We start from the raw sequence: 22,566 nt of genomic DNA, 5'->3' as shown, positions 1-22,566 counted from the left end.
TATCTACTGCGCCCATGGTCTTCACAAAGTGCCTGGCACCAGTAATTGCATTTTGCAGGCAAAAAGGAATTCAAATTTATCCATACCTGGACGACTGCCTGATTCAAGCAGAGAGCAAGGACATTCTACTAAAGCATCTAGCGTACGTAAAAAGTTATTAAGTTGCCTGGGATACACAGTAAACGAATAGAAATCAAAACTAGTGCCCTCACAACAGATAATATTCCTGGGTGCCAGCTTGAACACAACGGCCCAGATGGCTTCTCACGCCAGACAACCAAGGGCATCTGACTCAATATTTTCAATTAACGGCAACAAAGACCCAACTCCCTGCAATAAAAATTCTGCTGGCCTTGGCCTACATGGCATCTTGCATACTACTAATTCCATATACCAGATTGCATATGAGGAAACTACAATGGTACCTAAAGAGTGTATGGTCTCAACACTGTCAAAGTTTGGAAACAGTTTTATCACTAATTCCTTGCCTACAACAGGAGTTTCAATGGTGAGCACAAGCTTGTCACCTCAACAAGGGACAGCCTTTCACTCAACCCACAGCCAGGCAAACACTGACAAACAGATGCATCGGATTACGCATGGGGAGCACACATGGCAGGAAAATGTATCCAGGGCGAGTGGCCCACAGAGCAGACACATCTCCACATCAATCAAAAAGAAATGCTAGTTGTACAAAATGCTATTATAATTTTCAAGGACCTACTGCATCCAGGACAATTACTATTAAAGACAGACAACACCACAGTTATGTGGTACATAAACAAGCAAGGGGGCACACACTCCTACCCCCTCTGCAGACAAGCCATGACCTTGTGGAACACAGCTCTAAACTACCAAGTTCATCTGCAAGTACAATTCCTACCAGGAGAGAAAAACACACTGGCAAATGACCTAAGCAGACACATTATGGACCCACACGAATGGGAACTGAAACCACAAGTATTCAGAATGATACCACAAAAATGGTGGAGCACGGACATAGATTGTTTGCTACCCCAAAGAACTGCCAATTAAATAAATTCTGCACAAGGAGCTACCATCCACAAGCATGGAAAGTGGATGCCCTCTCATTCAGCTGGAAAAAACTACAAGTATACGCTTTCCCCCCTTTACCTCTCCTTACAAAGGTACTCATAAAAGCCAGGCAGGAAGAGCCAAAAATGATATTGATTGCACTAGACTGGCCACGCCAGCACTGGTACCCAATCTTAAAGAACTGGACACAAGAACCACCCTGGATTTTACCACAAATTCCACAGTTGCTGACTCAGCGCAACAATCAGATACTTCGCAGCCAGCTAAAGACCTTAAATCTAGTTTCATGGAAAATTCTTTAGTCAAGCAAGCAATGCCTCTCTCCAAAGCTGTTATGGATGTCATTCTGGAGGCCAGAAGGCCTAGCACCAGGAAAGCATACTCGGACAAATGGAAGAGATTCTGTGCCTGGAACCAAGCGCACAGCCTTGACCCTCTAGTCCCAAACATTCCTCAGATACTGCAATAATACTTAACTGAGATGCTGGACAAGGGCCTCTCCTTTTCATCCATCAAGATCCACGCCTCAGCTATTTCTGCTCATTACAACACGGATCCACCAATTTTTTCTAATCCTTTGCTCAAACAATACATCAGAGGGGCTAAAACATAAGACCGCCCCGTAGAGCACCAACACCTACTTGGGACCTGAATTTTGTTTTGGAAAAATTAACTTTACCTCCTTTTGAGCCAGCTAACACAGCAGAATTAAAATACATCTCTTGGAAAACTGCTCTGCTACTGGCAATAACATCAGCACGAAGAGTTTCAGAATTAAAGGCACTAATGGGAGTGGAACCTTTCCTCATCTTCCACCAGGACACAGGGTGTCTTTAAGAAACAACCGTACGTTTATGCCAAAGGTGGTATCAAGTGTGGCTCTAAACCAAACTATTCACTTGCCAACTTTTTATCCAAAACCACAGAGCAAAGGGGAGAGAATACTACATTATTTGGACATTCACAGACAGTTACGCTTCTACTTGGACAAAACCAAAGCTTTCAGCAAATCTGAGCAATTATTGGTAGTATACGCTGCAGGAGCACAGGGAAAAGCCATTTCAAAGCAGACTATTTCAAAATGGATAGGACACTGTATACGTTTCTGCTATACCCACCATGGGAAACCTGTACCTAGCAGCATTAGATCTCACTCCACCAGGGCAACAGCCACTTCAACAGTCTACCTAATAGGAGTACCTACCAAGGATATTTTGGAAGCAGCAACATGGAGTTCTGTGCATACCTTCACCAAACATTACCATTTGCCTTTATACTCCAAATCCAGAGCTGGCTTCGCCACTGCTGTACTGTAGGGCCTTATAGCCACCCCTAATGCCTTATAGATCCAGCCTCCCTACCTCAGCTTTGGGATTCCACCCAAGTGTAATGACTGCAGCAGTGTAACACGATGAACATAGTACAGTCTTGTACCTACCATAAATGTAGATGTTCGAGTGTAAACACTGCTGCAGTCCAGGTTACCTTCCCTCCTTATCCTCTTACTTTCTGGTATTTACCTAGGGCATATACCCTTTATTACCTATGGGGAGTATTTGCTGGTAACTAAAAATGGTTGTTTGCTTTTCTTTTGTATTTTCTACTAGCAATTTGTATTGCCTGCCTATTTGGAGGCACCTGACATCTGGGGCAAGAAAAACTGAAGAAAATGGTGTTGGCTGCATCTTATATACCCCTGTCGCACTGACGTCAGGGAGGAGGCGACAGCAACCGACGTCGGACCAAGACTTTGGAACTCTGGCCGACTGTGGGACCGCCTGACGGCAGGATAACCCAAGTGTAATGACTGCAGCAGTGTTTACACTTGAACATCTACATTTATGGTAGGTACAGAACTGTACTTTTTCTTTACAAACTTAAACTAATAAGGATGAATATATCCTGCACCTTCTTGAAGTCCATAAACAGTTATGTTTTTATTTCCACATAACAAAGCAGTACAGGAAGTCTGAACAGCTGTTTGTCCTTTTTCCCTAATCGCTTCGGTCATGCATTTTCCAGAATTACTCTGGCTAAGTGGATTACTTACTGGCCCTGGCAGGTTTGGTTCCCTATTTTCTGGCCTGCTCTGAAATATCCTCAAAGGGTGCTGGATCCACATCTGTACCGTCTGACTAATCTGTTTGGTCAGCTTCACTGAGACATAAAAACCCTGAAATCGACAGTATGGTTTCTCCAGTTCTGATGGTGTCCAGACATGCCAGGCTGTCAAGTCTGTTCATTCACATTTTGTTGTCCTTGCAAAAAACAACACTAGGAAGTTTTATCTTGGCAAATGGAAAAAATTTGCCATATGGGCTTGTTCCAAAGGTTTCATCTCTTTTTCAGCTCAACTATCATCTGTTTTTGATTTCTTAGTGGAGTTGTATCAGAAAGGTGCTAGATGTCCTTCAAGGATGCATCTGCAGTCCTAACATATGGGTTGTCCTGCCTCAGGCAGCCCTTCGGTCGGCCGGATTCCAAAGTCTGGGTCTGGCCTTGGCTGATGTCGCACTTCACCCGACGTCATAGCTGCTGTGTATTGGGTATAAAGGCATCAGCCGACGCCATTTTCCTCAGTCTTTCTTGCCGCGTGGTGCCCGAAGCAGAAGCTGTTCGCAAGTGCCGGTCGGTCAGATCCAGAGATTTCTACTACCGAAGACTTCTAAAAAGCTAAGTACCCCGTTGGGGACTCTTTCTTGCCTCAGCCGATGTCAGAAAAAGTAAATAATTGTTTAACTTGTGGGAAACAAATACCTCATAAGGATTTCCACTCTTACTGCCTTCCTTGCTTAGGCCCAGACCACGATGTATCAGCTTGTCTAGCCTGTGCTTCCTTCAACCGACGGACACTTAGACGTCGGTCGGAGTTTGCAGAGGAGTTTTTTGGTCCCGCTTTTGCTTACAAAATGCCGTCGGAGACTCCGACTTCACAATTAGCTAAAAAGCGTAAGGAAAAGGACCGACACTCGTGGTCCGCGGTTTCGGCTGAAACCACGGTTAAGCCAACCGCGAGTGTCTCTGTTTCAGCTGAAACCGAGTCCACGGTTCTTCCTTCGGCCGAAAGCATGCCTCCGATAGCCGAGGCCTCACAGAGCATGGCTGAATCTGCTACTGAAATTTCCCCTGCTGTAGCAGGCATCCAGGACTTATCAGATACTATTCCTTTAGACATATCTACTCCTGCATGTGGAGCTGCTAGGCCCCCTGCATCTATGTCTATCAAGGCCTTTTCTAGGGCTAAAGCAGCTAAATCTTCTAAGGCCTTGCCTGCTAAAACCCCCTCACACAGGCCTACCTCTAGTTCCCAAATGCTCAGCCTGGCTGAGGATCTCATTTCTTTGATCAGGGGATCCCAACCTCACCCAGACAGGGCCTCTCAACCCCCTCCAGAGAAGAGGCCTAGGACTGAGCCCCCGGATCCTGTTTCTACAGACTATTCCTCGGATGATTCAGAAAACTCAGACCCTCCAGAAGGCCCATATTCTCCTTATGAGGATTCTGATGCAGAAGACTCCATTCCGTCTGCCTCTCCTCCTGAAGAATTTTCTTTTGGGGAAACCTTACATGCTATGAGAGAGCATTTTCAATGGCAGGGCCAGGATTTTTCAGATTCAAGGAAAAGGCTAAGGACCTTTTTACATTTACCACAGCATAGGCCTTTAGCCATTCCTCCAGTACTAACAGTTGTAGATGATGCATATAATGATGCCTGTACTGCCCCTGACTCTCTTCCTCCGGCCCCTGCCAAGCCCGACAGATATTACAGGGTCCCGGACACACGCTTTCAGTTGTATAAGGCTCCTATTGCAGATCCTGAAACCATTTCACAGGGCCCCAAAGCTGTAGCAGCTGCCTCTGCCAAAAACCCCCTCCCCTGTGAAAGAGAATCTAGAGCATTAGAGAGATGGGGTAAAAAAGTTTATACTTCTGCTACTCTTTCGGCCAGGGCCTTAAACTGTCAATTCCACATGATTCAGTATCAGGAATTTTTGTTAGACCAGCTAAATAAAAAACTGTCCTCTCCTGAACCTATAGACCGTAAGTCCCTTCAGGATTTGGTACATAACACTCAGCAGGTCAGTAATCATTCCTTAAAATGCGGCTATGATGCACTGGAGGCTTCCTTTAGATCAGCTATGACTGGAACAGTGATTAGAAGGCATGCCTGGTTAAAAGAGCAATCCTTACCAGACCATGTTAAGTCAAAGCTCCTAGATGCTCCTATGGAGAAACAAAGTTTGTTTGGCTCCCCTGCACAGCAGGTGCTAAAGAAGGTGGAAGAAAAAGCAAAATCTGTCCAGACAGTCAAGGATTTCTTACTGGTCCAACCTCCGAGGTTTAGTAGAAATTGGCCTTCGAAGAATTGGTCCTTTCCAGACACCTCCAGAGCACAGAGAGGCAGAAATAGGCGCCCAAGAGGCAGAGGTCAATCCAGAGGTGCCTACAGGGGACGTCAGTGGCAGCATAACAACCAGAGAAGTACTGCCACAGATTCAGCTACGACCACTTCCACAGGACAGACACAATGACTTGGCTCTGATACCGCCTACCAGGGAACAACTGGAAGCACCCTTGGGCGGAAAGCTAGCCTTATTTTCCGTAAACTGGCATTACATTACAGGAGACAAATGCATTTTACAGACAATAGACAAAGGCTACAGGTTTCACTTCCACACTCTACCAAAAAAGAGAGGAATGCCAAACCTACCACCAAACCAAAAAACAAACGCTGTAGGACAAATCAACCACCTACTAAGGATGAGAGCTATAGAAAGGGTACCGCCTATGGAACAAGGGCAAGGATTTTACTCCAGACTTTTCCTGGTACCAAGGAAAGAAAATCAATGGAGGCCTATTCTTGACCTGTCTGCTCTGAACACATATCTCATTGTTCCAAAATTCAAAATGCTGACCCTACAGCAACTTCTTCCCATGCTGGGCAAGGAGTCTTGGCTGGTGACTCTAGATCTCAAGGAGGCATACCTGCACGTCCCTATACGACCAGATTGCAGAAGATACCTCAGATTTCTTGCAGGATCAGAGCATTATCAATTCTCAGCATTGCCCTTTGGCTTATCTACTGCGCCCAGAGTATTCATGAAATGCCTGGCATCAGTAATTGCTCATTGCAGGCTTCAGGGAATTCAGATTTATCCATACCTGGACGACTGCCTAATACAAGCGGACAACAAGACCAAATTAACAAAAGATTTGGAAAAGGTTATACAACTACTGCAAGCCCTGGGATACACAGTCAACATGAAAAAGTCAAGGTTGGTACCATCCCAAAGGATAACATTCTTGGGTGCAGAACTGGACACATCAAATCAGATGGCATTTCTCACAGCAGAAAAACAAAAGCAACTATCACTCTATTTCAGGGCATTAACAACACAGATCCAGCTTACAGCAAGGAAAGTCCTGCAAGCCCTGGGTTACATGGCATCCTGCATAATATTGATTCCGCATGCTAGGCTGCATATGAGAAAGTTGCAATGGTACCTAAGGAATGTATGGTCTCAACACAAGCACAGTCTAGAAGCCCAGATTCCAATAATTCCATGCCTGAAACAAGAATTTCTGTGGTGGGCTCAGGCCTGTCAGTTAAACAGAGGACTGCCTTTCCACAAACCTCATCCAAGCCAGACCATCACCACGGATGCCTCAGACCTAGGCTGGGGGGCACACATGGTGGACAAGTGTATAAAAGGCCTATGGACACAAGACCAGCTGAATCTACACATAAATCAAAAGGAGATGCTGGCAGTGAAACAGGCAATCCAGGCATTCAGACCTTTTCTTCAACAGGGTCACTTGCTGATAAGGATGGACAACACCACAGTCATGTGGTATATCAACAAACAGGGAGGTACACACTCATATCCTCTATGTCGGATGGCAATGGACCTGTGGAATGTGGCCCTGAACCTCAACATTCAACTCCAGGCCAAATTTGTGCCAGGAAAAGAAAACTCACTAGCAGACACCTTAAGCAGAACTACCACGGATGCCCACGAATGGATGCTGCACCCAGACATCTTCAAAACCATTACAAAGAAATGGGGACTACCAGAAATAGACCTGTTCACATCCCCACACAACCACCAATTGAGGAAATTCTGCACAAGGACATACCACCCACTTGCTTGGAAGGTGGACTCCCTATCCTTCAGTTGGGAAAACCTGACAGCATATGCATTCCCACCTCTTCCTTTGATGCACAAAGTGCTACTGAAGATCAAAGAAGATCACCCAAGGATAATCCTGATAGCTCCAGACTGGCCGAGGCAGCATTGGTACCCGCTACTGAGGAGTATGTCTCGGACACACGCATGGCCTCTACCTCTGTGTCCTTTACTTCTAACACAGAACAAGTACAAGATCCTACATCCAAACTTGAAAACACTACAGCTAGCTGCTTGGAATATTACATAAAACAAAATAACCCAGATTTATCTCAGAGGGTTAAAGACATTATCCTGGAGGCTCGCAGACCCTCCACAAGGAAGACTTATTCAGCCAAATGGAAAAGATACCTCATTTGGAGTGCAGCAAAAGGAGAAAATGTATCATTAGCAAACATAGCTAACATCCTGGAATACTTAGCAGAACTTTTCCACAATGGCCTGTCTTACTCCTCCATTAAGATTCATGCATCAGCAATTTCAGCAGAATACAACATGGATCCTCCAGTCTTCTCTCATCCTCTACTCAGGCAGTTTCTGAGAGGAATTAAAAATGTAAAGCCTCCAAGGAAGCCACCTTTGCCTACATGGGACCTTAACTTTGTGCTGGAAAAGTTAACACTTCCCCTTTTTGAACCAGCAGCAACAGCAGAATTACAGTTCTTATCTTGGAAAACTGCTTTCCTGCTTGCAATCACTTCAGCAAGAAGGGTTTCTGAATTACAGGCATTAATGGCAGTACAGCCCTTCCTTATCTTCCATCAGGATAGAGTGTCCTTGAGAACTAACCCTACTTTTATGCCAAAAGTGGTCTCCAGAGTATCATTGAACCAAGCAATCCACCTACCAACATTCTTCCCCAACCCACAGAACAGGGGGGGAAAGACTACTACATACCTTGGATGTGCACAGGCAATTACGCTACTATCTGGACAGAACTAAGACCAACAGAAAAACTGACCAGCTTCTGGTAGCATATGCAACAGGAATGGAAGGAAAAGCAATTTCAAAACAGACAATCTCAAAATGGATAGGAAATTGCATTAGATTGTTACTCTTTTCATGGAAAGACAACTCCAGGAAAACATCAGACCTCACTCCACAAGGGCTACAGCCACTACTACAGCTTTCCTTCGAGGAGTGGCTACCAAAGACATTTTAGAAGCTGCTACTTGGAGCTCCGTGCATACATTTGCCAAGCATTATAATCTTCCTTTATACTCCGAATCCCGAGCAGGTTTTGCAACTGCTGTTTTGCAAGGGATCTTAACTACACCATCATTATCTTAGTGCCTCCTCCCCCAGTTTGGCTATGGTATTCTACCCATATGTTAAGACTGCAGATGCATCCTTGAAGGACATAGTACAGTTTTGTACCTACCATAAATGTAGATGTCCGAGAGGTATGCATCTGCAGTCAGGATTACCCCCTCCTTCCCTCTGTGGTACTCCTAGGGTATTTGCCCATCTTGTAGCTAGCTGGGGGAATCTATTATGGTGTATTTGTTTGTATATATGTATATACATTCTTATATTGTTTGCTCTCTACTGTTTGGAATCATTTGCATTTATCCAAATTTAGCCTTCCTAGAGGGCACCTGGCATCTGGGGCAAGAAACACTGAGGAAAATGGCGTCGGCTGATGCCTTTATACCCAATACACAGCAGCTATGACGTCGGGTGAAGTGCGACATCAGCCGAGGCCAGACCCAGACTTTGGAATCCGGCCGACTGAAGGGCTGCCTGAGGCAGGACAACCCATATGTTAGGACTGCAGATGCATACCTCTCGGACATCTACATTTATGGTAGGTACAAAACTGTACTTTTCTCAACCATCAAACTGTAGTTATCAGCCATTTCCAATTTTCACACGGGCCAAAATCAGACTTCATTACTTATTTTCTTCAGTTTCCAAGGCTTTTTTTGAAGGTAATGTTTCTCCTAAGACCTCAAATCATGGGCCCATTTTCTCCATGGAATATTATTGTCATGTTGCAGGTGTTAAGTGGTTTATTCTATTCCCGATTCCAAAGTTCCTGCAGAAAGCAAGCAGGCTGAAGAGTTCAGTCATCCTAATTGCTGTGCCTCCCTTTGAGCCTGCATCTTCAGGGGATTTGAAGTTCCTAACGTGAAATACTCTGTCCAGTAGCAGTTACTATCAAATCCCACACCTTGTGTCAGTAAGGTGAATGGGCTTGCCTCAACGCCCTCTGCAAAAAAAAAAAGAAAAAAATTGTCATCCTGGCATTGCTTTCAAGCTTACTAGTTTTTGGTGATTTGCGTTCAGTGTTTCAACACTCACTGCTGTGAATGTTCAGTTTTCTGTTCAGGGATGGATACTTATAGCTATATATTTATATATACATATATATATATATATATATATATATATATATATATATATATATATATATATACATATATATATATATAGATATATATATATATATATGTGTGTGTGTGTATATATATATATATATATATATATATATATATATATATATATATATATATATATATATACATATATATTTATATATATATATATATATGTGTGTGTGTGTGTGTGTATATGTATATTTATACACACACACACACACACACACATATACATGTGTACATACATACATACAGAGAGAGAAAAATATGTATATGGTGCCAAGTGGAAAGAATCTCAAGCACTTATAGAGAACCTGAAGGTAACCTGATTGGCCTGAAAAGCAGTGGCATAGAAGGCTGTGCCCTGAAATATTAAGTTGTCAAAGGAGGCCTATACCACCCTCCCCCGAGTCATAATCCACCTAGTAGTGGTTCCTAAAATGAGAATAAATGACCAAGTGACTATGTTGCATTTCTCCACAAATGGGTGCATTCTTTGAAGAGGCAGTGATGATTGTCAAATGTCTTTTAGACTGGCCATGACTTCATTTTGTCAGGGAGGTTTTTGAACCCATTGAGTGCAGTGCATAGGAGTATGGTTTGATTAGAGTTAAGCCTTTATTATGTGAACAGATGAGGTTGAATAGGTATTACATTCTCCTGAAGTCATGCACTCTGTTTAGGTAGACCCAGTTTGGTGGTGTGCATCAGTGATATGAAGTGAATGACCATCTTTCCCCTGGATCATACCTTTGGAATGAAAACGGGTGAATTGGCTTTCTAGATTAGTTCCAAAACCTTTTTTCATCAAGAAGTATGGGTTAGTCCTGAGGACTAGAAAAAACGAGGCACGCACGGTGGACTGTGGTGCACGGTCCAAACCAAATGAAACAAACCAAAAAGGGACCAGCACTCAAAGCAGCAGGATATAATTAATAATAATAATATTTATTCCAAGGCAGCTAAAAAGCTGCCTGTAATGAAACTAGCAGACCGGTTTCGGCTTAGCAAGCCTTTTTCAATGTTGCTTTTCTTTTTACCAAAAGTAATTATACAAGCCAACATAACATCCTGGTACTGCTTAAATACATCTTTGTGAAATGGTATGCTCCTGCCATTGGTCGACAAACTAATATAACATAGCTGCATTTAATTAATGTTAGCAACAGTGCAAATGTGTAATTGAACTTAAAACAAAACTAGAGATCATGAAGATGTATCTGAGTCTCTGTTAAAAATTAGATATTAAATTCCACAATGCTATTATTCTGTATCAAAGCCATGATGATACACTGGGTTGACAAAGACCTAGTTTTACAATGGAAATAGATGTAATCATATGCTATAAGTATCTGGGCTTAAATAAATATCTAAGTGTACCTTGAAATATGTCTACTTAGCATAATTGGTACAAGTCTGTATAGTAAACCGCAAAATATTAAATTATTGTCTGAATGTACCATCATGCACTTCATATTCATTCAACCCGGGTTTGAAAAAGGCCCCAAGTTTAGTGATCCACATGCTTTCCATATTATTTAATCTTGTGTGCCACCCCATCTTGAAATTCCTTTGTAGTTGAATTTTATCAATAATGATAAACTTAAAGCAGGCCCCTGTGTGGTTTTTGCTGTGTTTATATAAAGCATTTGTTACCCGTCTGTTTCTGATGGAACTTAAATGTTCACTGATTCTTATTCTAATGGGTCTAGAGGTCTGTCCGACATAAAAGGCAGAACAGGTACAATAAGCAAGATAGATGACCCAATCAGAACTGCAGTTTCCAAAGGTGTTGATGTTGTATACCTTGGAAGTGTTTTTACTGCTGAATTCTTTTGTTTTACAAATGTACTGACATGCACAACAATGTCCACAAGGGTAACAGCCCACCAAAGGGTCCCCAAAAAGTGTAGTTTGTATTATAGAGGGTGGGGTAAATCTTTTGTAATGTGTTAGTTGGGAATGGATGGTTCGCCCTCTGCGATAAGAAAAAGCACATTCATCTGGGAGAATCTCATTTAGAATTGGATTTGATTTCAATATATCCCAGTGTGTGCTGACAATCTGTCTGAACCTAGATGTATTATTGCCATAAGTGGTGACTAGTCTGATGGGTTGTTGGCACTTACTTTGTTCATCCTCTTGTAATCTATTGTATTTCAATAGCTCAGACCTGCTTTTGTTCTTAGTTTGTTTCACCGTATTGGTTAAGTGTTCCAAATTATATCCCCTATCAATAAATCTGGATTTTAGATCCTCTGTATGTGCAGAATATTCTGTATCTGTGGAAGATATTCTTTTAAGTCGCAAAAATTGAGACTTTGGGATATTGCTGAATATGTGGTGTGGGTGAGAACTGGTAGCATGTAATAAAGTATTATATTGTGGAAATTTCCTATGTATAGTTGTAGCCAAAGTGTGATTAGGCAATCTTTGAACCAAAACGTCAAAAAAAACTATTTTATGATATCCAGTATTGGCTGTGAAATGTATATCAAAAGGGTTGTTATTGAGATATATAACAAATTTTGATAGTTCTTCCATATCAGCCCGCCACACCAACCCGCAATCATCTAGATATCTAAATTCTCAATGTAAGTATTATGTTGAACATCATATATGAAGGCTTGTTCAAAAAATCCCATGAACAAATCAGCATAAATTGGGGCAAATGATGCCCCCATAGCTGTACCTTTGATTTGCCAATATGGATTGCCTTCATAATAAAAGATGTTTTTTGTAAAACAATTTCTGTAAGTTTGATCAAAAAATTGTTAAATCCAGCGGACTATAAATTGGACTTATCCAACCAGTAAGTGACCGCCCTTATGCCAGCTTTGTGAAGGATACTAGTGTACAGAGAGGATACATCCAGTGTGCATAACAACCAACCCTCTTCTAACTGAGAATCTTCAATGATGTTTAAAAACTCTGTGGTGTTTTGAAGGCGTGATCTAACCATACTAAGCAATGGTTTAAGATGTTCAGTAAGAAAGGCCGATAGGGGTTCGGTTAGAGATCCACGACCTGAAACTATAGGTCGACCTGGTGGATTGTGTAAATCCTTGTGTATTTTAGATATAAGATATAGATATTGCGGCAATGGTTCATGTACCTTAAGTTGCCTGGCAACTTGTGTGGTGATAATGCCCTCCTCTACTGCCAGATCCAAAAAAGAGTCAATTTCAGATTTGAAGTTGGATGTTGGGTCCACTGCCATCTGTATGTAAAATTGTGATTGTGATAGTTGTTTTAATGCATCATCCTTATATTTTGAGTGATCCATTACAACAATACCCCCACCTTTGTCTGCTGGGGTAATGACTATATCCTTGTTCTGTCGCAATTGTGAAAGAGCAAGTCTTTCTGCTTGACTGAGATTGCTGCGATTGCTTGTATAGTTGTTAGAAAAGTGTAAATCTTTCATAACACAGTTTTTAAATATGGAAACATGTTTGTCCATAGGAGGTGTAAAATTTGATTTCCCGAACCGGAAACCAGTAGATCTTTGAGAGTTTGACTGATCTGAAAAAAATAACTTGAGATTAAGAATTCTACAAAAATTGTTAATATCCTCCATTAAAAAATGTTCAGGAACAGGTGATGTTGGTACAAAATTTAAACCTTTATTCAGAACATTGTATTGTGCATTAGTAAGTTCAAAGGAAGAGATGTTGAGAACATTATTCACTGTGTTATTATTTGTTTCAATAAGGTTTGAAGGTTGGTTGTACCCATATTTTCTCCTATGTTTCCTCCCTGCCCTGAGTTTGTTAGACCTAAAGGGATAGGTTGCTTCCTTTTTGCAACTGGGGACGCCTGGTGAGAGGAAGCCTCACCATCTGTTGTTGATGAATAATCATCATCAGATGTAACACTGTATGTTGTCTCATTCCTTTTTAGTATTGGTCTAGGTCTCTTCCTACTCTTTTGTGTTTTATTTGCCCCTTCATTGAACCTGACACTTTTTTGTGTTACGAATGGTTTACCTTTTTCATAGTCCGCTAGGTCTCTATGAAACTTATGCATTTTCTTTTTCTTAAGTTGCTCTTCTATGGATGCTAAATCTTTGGCTAATTCGGATAAATGAGTCTGATAATAGTCTTCAGTAGAAAAAATTTCCGCTTCTGAACAAGTAGTTTGTATGTCTGTAATCAATGTTTCTATGGTTTTTTAATAATATTTGGAAAGACTATCGACTAAAAGCATTGATGCTTGATGCTGTGCAGTAGCCCATTCTTGTGTTAAACAAACGTGGTGGTTGGGCACATGGCGTCTAGCTAAGAAAGACTTTATCATTTTTCTGGCTACTACAATTGGACTGTTTTTTTTTTAACTGTAACATGTTTGATTCTTTCCTTAACAAATTAACACGTGTTTCTAATATTTTGTGATATCTACATTAGTTATGCGGGTTTAAGGAATACACATGTTTGTGGTTAACAGTTCGAATTATGATAACATGCATTGAGTGATACATCCCTCTTTAAGGCCCTATCCACATAGATTTAGGTTTTTGATTAAACTTTACACAGCATTCAACAAGGGATACAATAATACTATCAGTCCTAGGCTGTCAACTAATCAAGGCCTACTATTTTGTTGTGAAGTTATATTTTTTATAAAAAAAATAATGGTATAGTAATATCTATAATTTTGACCGATTCTGGTTATGTAATGAGAATTTCAACTATAGGAATTACTTTGGGCTGACAGGCTGGCAGTGCTCACCAACTGCAACTTGGGATCCTTATAACGTTCAATTATTGGTATATTTCCTTTTTTAAAATAAAGGTGCCTGAATTGGTCAATTTGTCTACCATCGGATATAGTCAACTTATTGTAGACCAAATAAAATATATGGTTTTGAACACTAAACTTTCTGGATATAAGGTACAAGATATACCATCTATAAAATATCAATATACCCTTATGGTGGCCCAAACCATTATGTATTCAAACATATAATGGATACTATTGAGTGGCTATTTTGAGGTCCACTTATGGTAAGGGTTGAATAAGTGACTAACAAAAATAATCTGGAATATTACTAATCCCTTACGGTGGTCTAAATAACCATTGATCAATATACTATAATAGTGACTTTTGTTTGGTTATTTTTTAGTACCACTTATTGTAAGGGCTTTACAAACTAGAGACATACTATCTATATGCCCTTGGCTATACGTTTCCAATTAGGCTTACATAATTATTTTGAATATTTAGCATTCAATATTTTGAGATCCCTTGATGTTGTTGGTGAGTTTCATTTTTGCTAGCCTTAATTACATCAACCAAGTTTCACATTCTATAACTATTGTGTATCCCTTCAGCAGTTGGTAAGGGTTTTACAAATTAGGGATATACAATCCATATGCCTTTGGTTAGACTGTTCCAATCAGGCATACATAATCATTTTGAGTATTTAGTATTTAATATTTTGATATCCATTGATGTTGTTGGTAATTTTTATTTTTGTTAGCTTTAACTATATCAGCCAAGGTTCACGTTCCACAAATATTGAATCCGTTTAGTAGCTTTAGACACATTTTCAGACAACAGACCTATTGCTTACTGTTCAAACATGGATTTGAATGATATCCTTAGAGGTTTATCAGCAGACAAGGACAATTTAGATGTGTTTGGACTTGATACCGGTCAGTCCCTTATGTTAGATAATGCCCCAACTAACACTCGTGATAAATGTGGTTCTGTTTTTTCCAAGCTTAGCAGACAAATGAAATCTCTCAGAACCAACATATGGCACCTAAAGCTTTTGGGCTCCGTATTAGGTTGCAACCATAGGCGGCCAACATCGACCACCAATTAACACAAGAATGGGCTACTGCACAGCATCAAGCATCAATGCTTTTTGTAGATAGTTTTTCCAAATATTATGAAAGAACCATAGAAACATTGATTACAGACATACAAACTACTTGTTCAGAAGTGGAAATTTTTTCTACTGAAGACTATTATCAGACTCATTTATCCGAATTAGCCAAAGATTTAGCATCCATAGAAGAGCAACTTAAGAAAAAGAAAATGCATAAGTTTCATAGAGACCTAGCGGACTATGAAAAAGGTAAACCATTCGTAACACAAAAAAGTGTCAGGTTCAATGAAGGGGCAAATAAAACACAAAAGAGTAGGAAGAGACCTAGACCAATACTAAAAAGGAATGAGACAACATACAGTGTTACATCTGATGATGATTATTCATCAACAACAGATGGTGAGGCTTCCTCTCACCAGGCGTCCCCAGTTGCAAAAAGGAAGCAACCTATCCCTTTAGGTCTAACAAACGCAGGGCAGGGAGGAAACATAGGAGAAAATATGGGTACAACCAACCTTCAAACCTTATTGAAACAAATAATAACACAGTGAATAATGTTCTCAACATCTCTTCCTTTGAACTTACTAATGCACAATACAATGTTCTGAATAAAGGTTTAAATTTTGTACCAACATCACCTGTTCCTGAACATTTTTTAGTGGAGGATATTAACAATTTTTGTAGAATTCTTAATCTCAAGTTATTTTTTTCAGATCAGTCAAACTCTCAAAGATCTACTGGTTTCCGGTTCGGGAAATCAGATTTTACACCTCCTATGGACAAACATGTTTCCATATTTAAAAACTGTGTTATGAAAGATTTACACTTTTCTAACAACTATACAAGCAATCGCAGCAATCTCAGTCAAGCAGAAAGACTTGCTCTTTCACAATTGCGACAGAACAAGGATATAGTCATTATCCCAGCAGACAAAGGTGGGGGTATTGTTGTAATGGATCACTCAAAATATAAGGATGAGGCATTAAAACAACTATCACAATCACAATTTTACATACAGATGGTAGTGGACCCAACATCCAACTTCAAATCTGAAATTGACTCTTTTTTTGGATCTGGCAGTAGAGGAGGGCATTATCACCACACAAGTTGCCAGGCAACAAAAGTACATGAACCATTGCCGCAATATCTATATCTTATACCTAAAATACACAAGGATTTACACAATCCACCAGGTCGACCTATAGTTTCAGGTCGTGGATCTCTAACCGAACCCCTATCGGCCTTTCTTACTGAACATCTTAAACCATTGCTTAGTATGGTTAGATCACGCCTTCAAGACACCACAGAGTTTTTTAAACATCATTGAAGATTCTCAGTTAGAAGAGGGTTGGTTGTTATGCACACTGGATGTATCCTCTCTGTACACTAGTATCCCTCACAAAGCTGGCATAAGGACGGTCACTTACTGGTTGGATAAGTCCAATTTATATTCTGCTGGATTTAACAATTTTTTGTACAGCTATGGGGGCATCATTTGCCCCAATTTATGCTGATTTGTTCATGGGATTTTTTGAACAAGCTTTCATATATGATGTTCAACATAATACTTACATTGAGAATTTAGATATCTGGCGTAGATATCTAGATGATTGCTGGTTGGTGTGGCGGGCTGATAAGGAAGAACTATCAAAATTTGTTATATATCTCAATAACAATCCTTTTGATATACATTTCACAGCCAATACTGGATATCATAAAATAGTTTTTTTAGACGTTTTGGTTCAAAGATTGCCTAATCACACTTTGGCTACAACTATACATAGGAAATTTCCACAATATAATACTTTATTACATGCTACCAGTTCTCACCCACGCCACATAATCAGCAATATCCCAAAGTCTCAATTTTTGCAACTTAAAAGAATATGTTCCACAGATACAGAATATTCTGTACATACAGAGGATCTAAAATCCAGATTTATTGATAGGGGATATAATTTGGAACACTTAACCAATACGGTGAAACAAACTAAGAACAAAAGCAGGTCTGAGCTATTGAAATGCAATAGATTACAAGAGGATGAACAAAGTAAGTGCCAACAACCCATCAGACTAGTCACCACTTATGGCAATAATACATCTAGGTTCAGACAGATTGTCAGCACACACTGGGATATATTGAAATCAAATCCAATTCTAAATGAGATTCTCCCAGATGAATGTGCTTTTTCTTATCGCAGAGGGCGAACCATCCATTCCCAACTAACACATTACAAAAGATTTACCCCACTCTCTATAATACAAACTACACTTTTTGGGGACCCTTTGGTGGGCTGTTACCCTTGTGGACATTGTTGTGTATGTCAGTACATTTGTAAAACAAAAGAATTCAGCAGTAAAAACACTTCCAAGGTATACAACATCAACACCTTTGGAAACTGCAGTTCTGATTGGGTCATCTATCTTGCATATTGTACCTGTTCTGCCTTTTATGTCGGACAGACCTCTAGACCCATTAGAATAAGAATCAGTGAACATTTAAGTTCCATCAGAAACAGACGGGTAACAAATGCTTTATATAAACATAGCAAAAACCACACAGGGGCCTGCTTTAAGTTTATCATTATTGATAAAATTCAACTACAAAGGAATTTCAAGATGGGGTGGCGCACAAGATTAAATAATATGGAAAGCATGTGGATCACTAAACTTGGGGCCTTTTTCAAACCCGGGTTGAATGAATATAAAGTGCATGATGGTACATTCAGACAATAATTTAATATTTTTGGGTTTACTATGCAGACTTGTACCAATTATGCTAAGTAGACATATTTCAAGGTACACTTAGGTATTTATTTAAGCCCAGATACTTAAAGCATATGATTACATCTATTTCCATTGTAAAACTAGGTCTTTGTCAACCCAGTGTGTCATCATGGCTTTGATACAGAATAATAGCATTGTGGAATTTAATATCTAATTTTTAACAGAGACTCAGATACATCTTCATGATCTCTAGTTTTGTTTTAAGTTCAATTACACATTTGCACTGTTGCTAACATTAATTAAATGCAGCTGTGTTACATTAGTTTATCGACCAATGGCAGGAGCATACCATTTCACAAAGATGTATTTAAGCAGTACCAGGATGTTATGTTGGCTTGTATAATTACTTTTGGTAAAAAGAAAAGCAACATTGAAAAGGGCTTGCTAAGCCGAAACCGGTCTGCTAGTTTCATTACAGGCAGCTTTTTAGCTACCTTGGAATAAATATTGTTATTATTAATTATATCCTGCTGCTTTGAGTGCTGGTCCCTTTTTGGTTTGTTTCATTTAATCCTGAGGACTACCAATCCTTGAGAAAAACAGGGAAGGTTCCTTAGACATAATTTCTTATTCCTTTGAATTAATTTCCACAAACTGAAATCCTTAGTCCCCACCAAAAGTAGCATCTTCTATCAGGTGTTTGAATGCTGAACCCTTTGTGAAGCTGCTCAACATAATTATTCATTTATTCTTTTAAATTTGTTAGGCAAGGTAGAGCACTGATCACAATTGACCACATTGTCTTAACTTGTGATTACTTGTACTGGGCCATAGTTCTGTCTTCTAGAAGGCCATGATATAGTGAAACGACAAATGTGTACACCAGTGCAGTGGAATAAACAAATCGCAAATCAGTTAACTATCAAATCTAGGAGAGACTTTTCAACTTTCAGAGTCAAGCCATTAAAGGTACTTCAACATGTAAATGGCAAACTTTTTCCACTCAGTGAAGTATATCTAATGATCGTGATCAGGTACTGTATTCAAATATATTTTTGAATTATGCCAAGGAAGTTTATGTAGTCCATTATTGTACATGCTGGTAATTATAAATATGTTTTATATTACTGCTCTAGTTTTCTTATAAATGTGTATGCTTTCTTTTGGTGCGTAGGCTATGAATCGTCTGCTACTAACAGGTACTCCACTCCAGAATAACCTGTTGGAACTTATGTCTCTGCTAAACTTCATTATGCCGAATATGTTCAGCAGCAGCACTAGTGAAATACGAAGAATGTTCTCTTCAAAAGCGGTGTGTATTAAAATGTTTTATTCTCTTACTGGTAAATTAACAGAAGTGCATTATGTCAAGAAGTAATTTCTGCTTTTCGTCCAATCCATTGGTGTAGAAGGATAAAACCCAACTGTGACCCAGGTGACCAGAGTTCATTTACCGACTCCAGCACCTGTTGGGGCTGTTATAGGACAGGAATGACGGAGCTTAGCTTGCATGCCTTCTCTTGGGAGAAGAGCATGGAGTGATAGTGCACATTTGTCCATGGTTGAAGTCCAGATGGTGTCTAGGGCCTGCATAGAGGTGTAGTTTTTAAGGGGCAGAGCTTTGATTACATTGCATGTGGATATGTAGACTTCATTTGCAAAATCCCTCGCACACCGACCCCTTGGGTACTTTTGGGCATTCGTAGGAGGTTAGGACTTGTAGGAAAAATCCCATTCTCCACAAGTTCATGATGATGTCTCCCATTCCCCTGCTGGTTTGACTTTCACTTGGAGGAAATAAATGGGCAATAGAGCTGTCACCCAGTGGTTACAAATAGTTCTGATGGTTCTGTAGAGTAGCCGGAAGAGCAGAAGCCCAATGGTCTTCTGAGGTGAGGGGAAAAATATGTATTTTCTAATGGCTCATTTCAAACAGCTTGCCACTGAGCTTTTATATATGGCATAAATAAGCCCAGAGTAACATTTATGCACTCATTTTATTTAGATGCCCTGCCAAAGCATTTTACCAAGTTAAATACCATAACATTTGAGCTGCATCCTGTCTTAGCTGTAACTTCTCCAAGCCTAAAACTGGAAAAGTCTTTGGTTTCTTTCCATGTAAACCAGTTTAAGCTTATGTTGTTCTCTAATGATACAAGTATGCAACAAGGTCACTTTTTATGTTCCACAACAGGGCACATTCTCCTCAATTATTATTGCTACTTTTGATTTTTGAACATCTCCAGCTCACCAGAATGTTTTTACTGTTCATTGGTTATATTTTAGCTTTTCTGTTTTTTAATTTCAAAGGCGTTTCCCTTTTACATATCCAATTACTAGCCACAGCAGTCTTTGAAAATGAATGTGTTTTCAGTAGATAGACCCTAAAGTCTTAAACACCCAATGTTTGTTCTGTTTAGCCCCATTCATATCTTCAAAGAATTGTTCAGTTTCTAGTTAAGACTACAAATACTTGTGGGCAAAGGGCATTTCAGTCCTTCCTTACTGAGAAAAGACTTGGATCCTTGAAAAAGAAGGGTATGAAAAAATGATAGTCAAGATGCTTATTCAGAAAAAATTAAAGCAGGTAAATATTTCATCAAACTTGGGTTCTGAAACAACTTCCTTCATTGTTATACAAAGGCTGGTACATCTGATTTGTAGACTCTCGCAGTAGCAGGGTAGAAAAGAATTTAGTTGTTTTGGTGCTAGGGTAGTTCCACCTGACAGAAGTTAGTCATCCTCAAAGCTGTGCTTGATGTTCAGGAGCTTGATTTGCAGGTCTCCATGGAAGAACAACCTGAACATTTGCAATAAATCCATAGCTACCCCTGTGTGATCCAGATCCCTCTGCTGCTGATGCTTCCGTCATACTGATGAAGCCTACAGAAGGCTTGCTGAGGACTTTCTTTGCCCACTGGATAAGTCCACAGTGCCTTAGGTAGTACTTTACTGGGAATGATATAGGTTGGAGTTCTCTTGTTTTAGCCTTCACCTACATTGTTTACTGCACGGCCCTTTATAAAGTTAAGAGACAGGAGTCCTTCTCTTTAATCAGATGAAAGTATTTATTGAAATTTCAGCACTTCCGTACACAATATATATCTGATCATGATGGTATTTGCGCAGTCAAGACTGTCCCCTTTTTGAGACACTAACTTTATAGGTTCATAGGTGTTTACTAGGCTAACGACCACAAGGGCCTTTTTAAGCCTAGCCATGCAGCCAACATCTCTGACAAGTTCTGATACCCTTGATAAGTGTAAGCTTAGGCTTGGGAGATGAACCATTTGCAGGTTACCTGTTTGCATCAGAGACATAAGTGCCAAACCAGGGATGAATTTCTGGTTTCCCATCCAATTGTCCAAGTTGCACTTGAATTGGATTAGGGAGGAACTCTGCTTCACATGGATGGGGATAGACTGGGTAGTCTCTGGGATACATACCTATCTCTCTGGCAGGTCCTGTTTATATCACAGGCAAGGTTTAAGTATTTAGAATTGGTAATTCTGATACTTTGTTTTGTGGATATGCAGGAGGTCCATCAGAGTGGAGTCTGACAATGCCCTGTATGCCAGACATAGATCTCCTGTCAAAAGCCTGTTGGAGACAGAATGCAGGGATAGGGCCTTGAGGCAGTCTGCATAGGACATGTTACTTACCTGTATTCTTTTAGTGAGGAACCTCTGGACATTCCATTTGTTGGATATGCCTAGTTAGGTACATACCAAATGGGGCATTATACTCAATGATGGGTCTGATGAATGCCGAATACAGTGGCACAATGACTTCCTTGGACTTGGATCACATACTTTTGCTTGTAAGTTGCACAGCATAGAATGATTTCCTCACCACTGTAGACACCTGATTGCTGTCTGTGTATCCCTAATTTCTTGACTACTGGGTCAACACTAAGGGGTGTGTTGTCAACACGATAGTTACCAGGGATGGATGACTTCCCAAAGGATACTGTTATGCATTTCTTGGCATGTAGTTTTAGTCCATGACTCTAACACCAGTTGTTTGTGTCAGCCCCATATGTTGAGATTCAGTGACAGCTCCTAATTTACAATCATCTGCATATTTAGTCAGCCAGAAACTGCTGACTTTGGCCTTGACTTCTGAGAAGTAAATGCCAAAAAGGAGTGGTCCAAGGACTGATCTCTAAGGGGATCCACTTGTGACTGGCCTTTTTTTAGAGGTGGACTCCCCAATTCTAACTTCCTGATATATGGGTTTGTAGTTAACCTCTTGAGTTTGTCAATGCCTTCAATGTGGTATTGTGTCATGCCTTGGCCAGGTCAAGGTAATCCGTGTGAATGGTTTTGCCCTCATCCATTGCTTTGGTGACCCTCTCAAAGAAATCCACCAGGTTGAG

General features: G+C 40.2%; 1 protein-coding gene across 1 annotated transcript in view; it reads left to right on the top strand.

Moving 5' to 3' along the window:
• SMARCAD1 (SWI/SNF-related, matrix-associated actin-dependent regulator of chromatin, subfamily a, containing DEAD/H box 1) overlaps positions 1–22,566 on the top strand; it is a 3,333,959-nt gene that overhangs the window by 2,077,432 nt on the left and 1,233,961 nt on the right. Inside the window, exon 15 of the mRNA XM_044061375.1 lies at positions 19,363–19,500. Coding sequence (XP_043917310.1) covers positions 19,363–19,500 — 138 coding nt within the window. The remainder of the gene's footprint in view (positions 1–19,362; positions 19,501–22,566) is intronic.

This window comes from Protopterus annectens, chromosome 2.part0 (genome assembly GCF_019279795.1).
Source record: "Protopterus annectens isolate FY-2018-M chromosome 2.part0, PAN1.0, whole genome shotgun sequence".
Lineage (NCBI taxonomy): Eukaryota > Metazoa > Chordata > Ceratodontiformes > Protopteridae > Protopterus > Protopterus annectens.
This window is presented reverse-complemented; position numbering and strand designations above follow the sequence as displayed.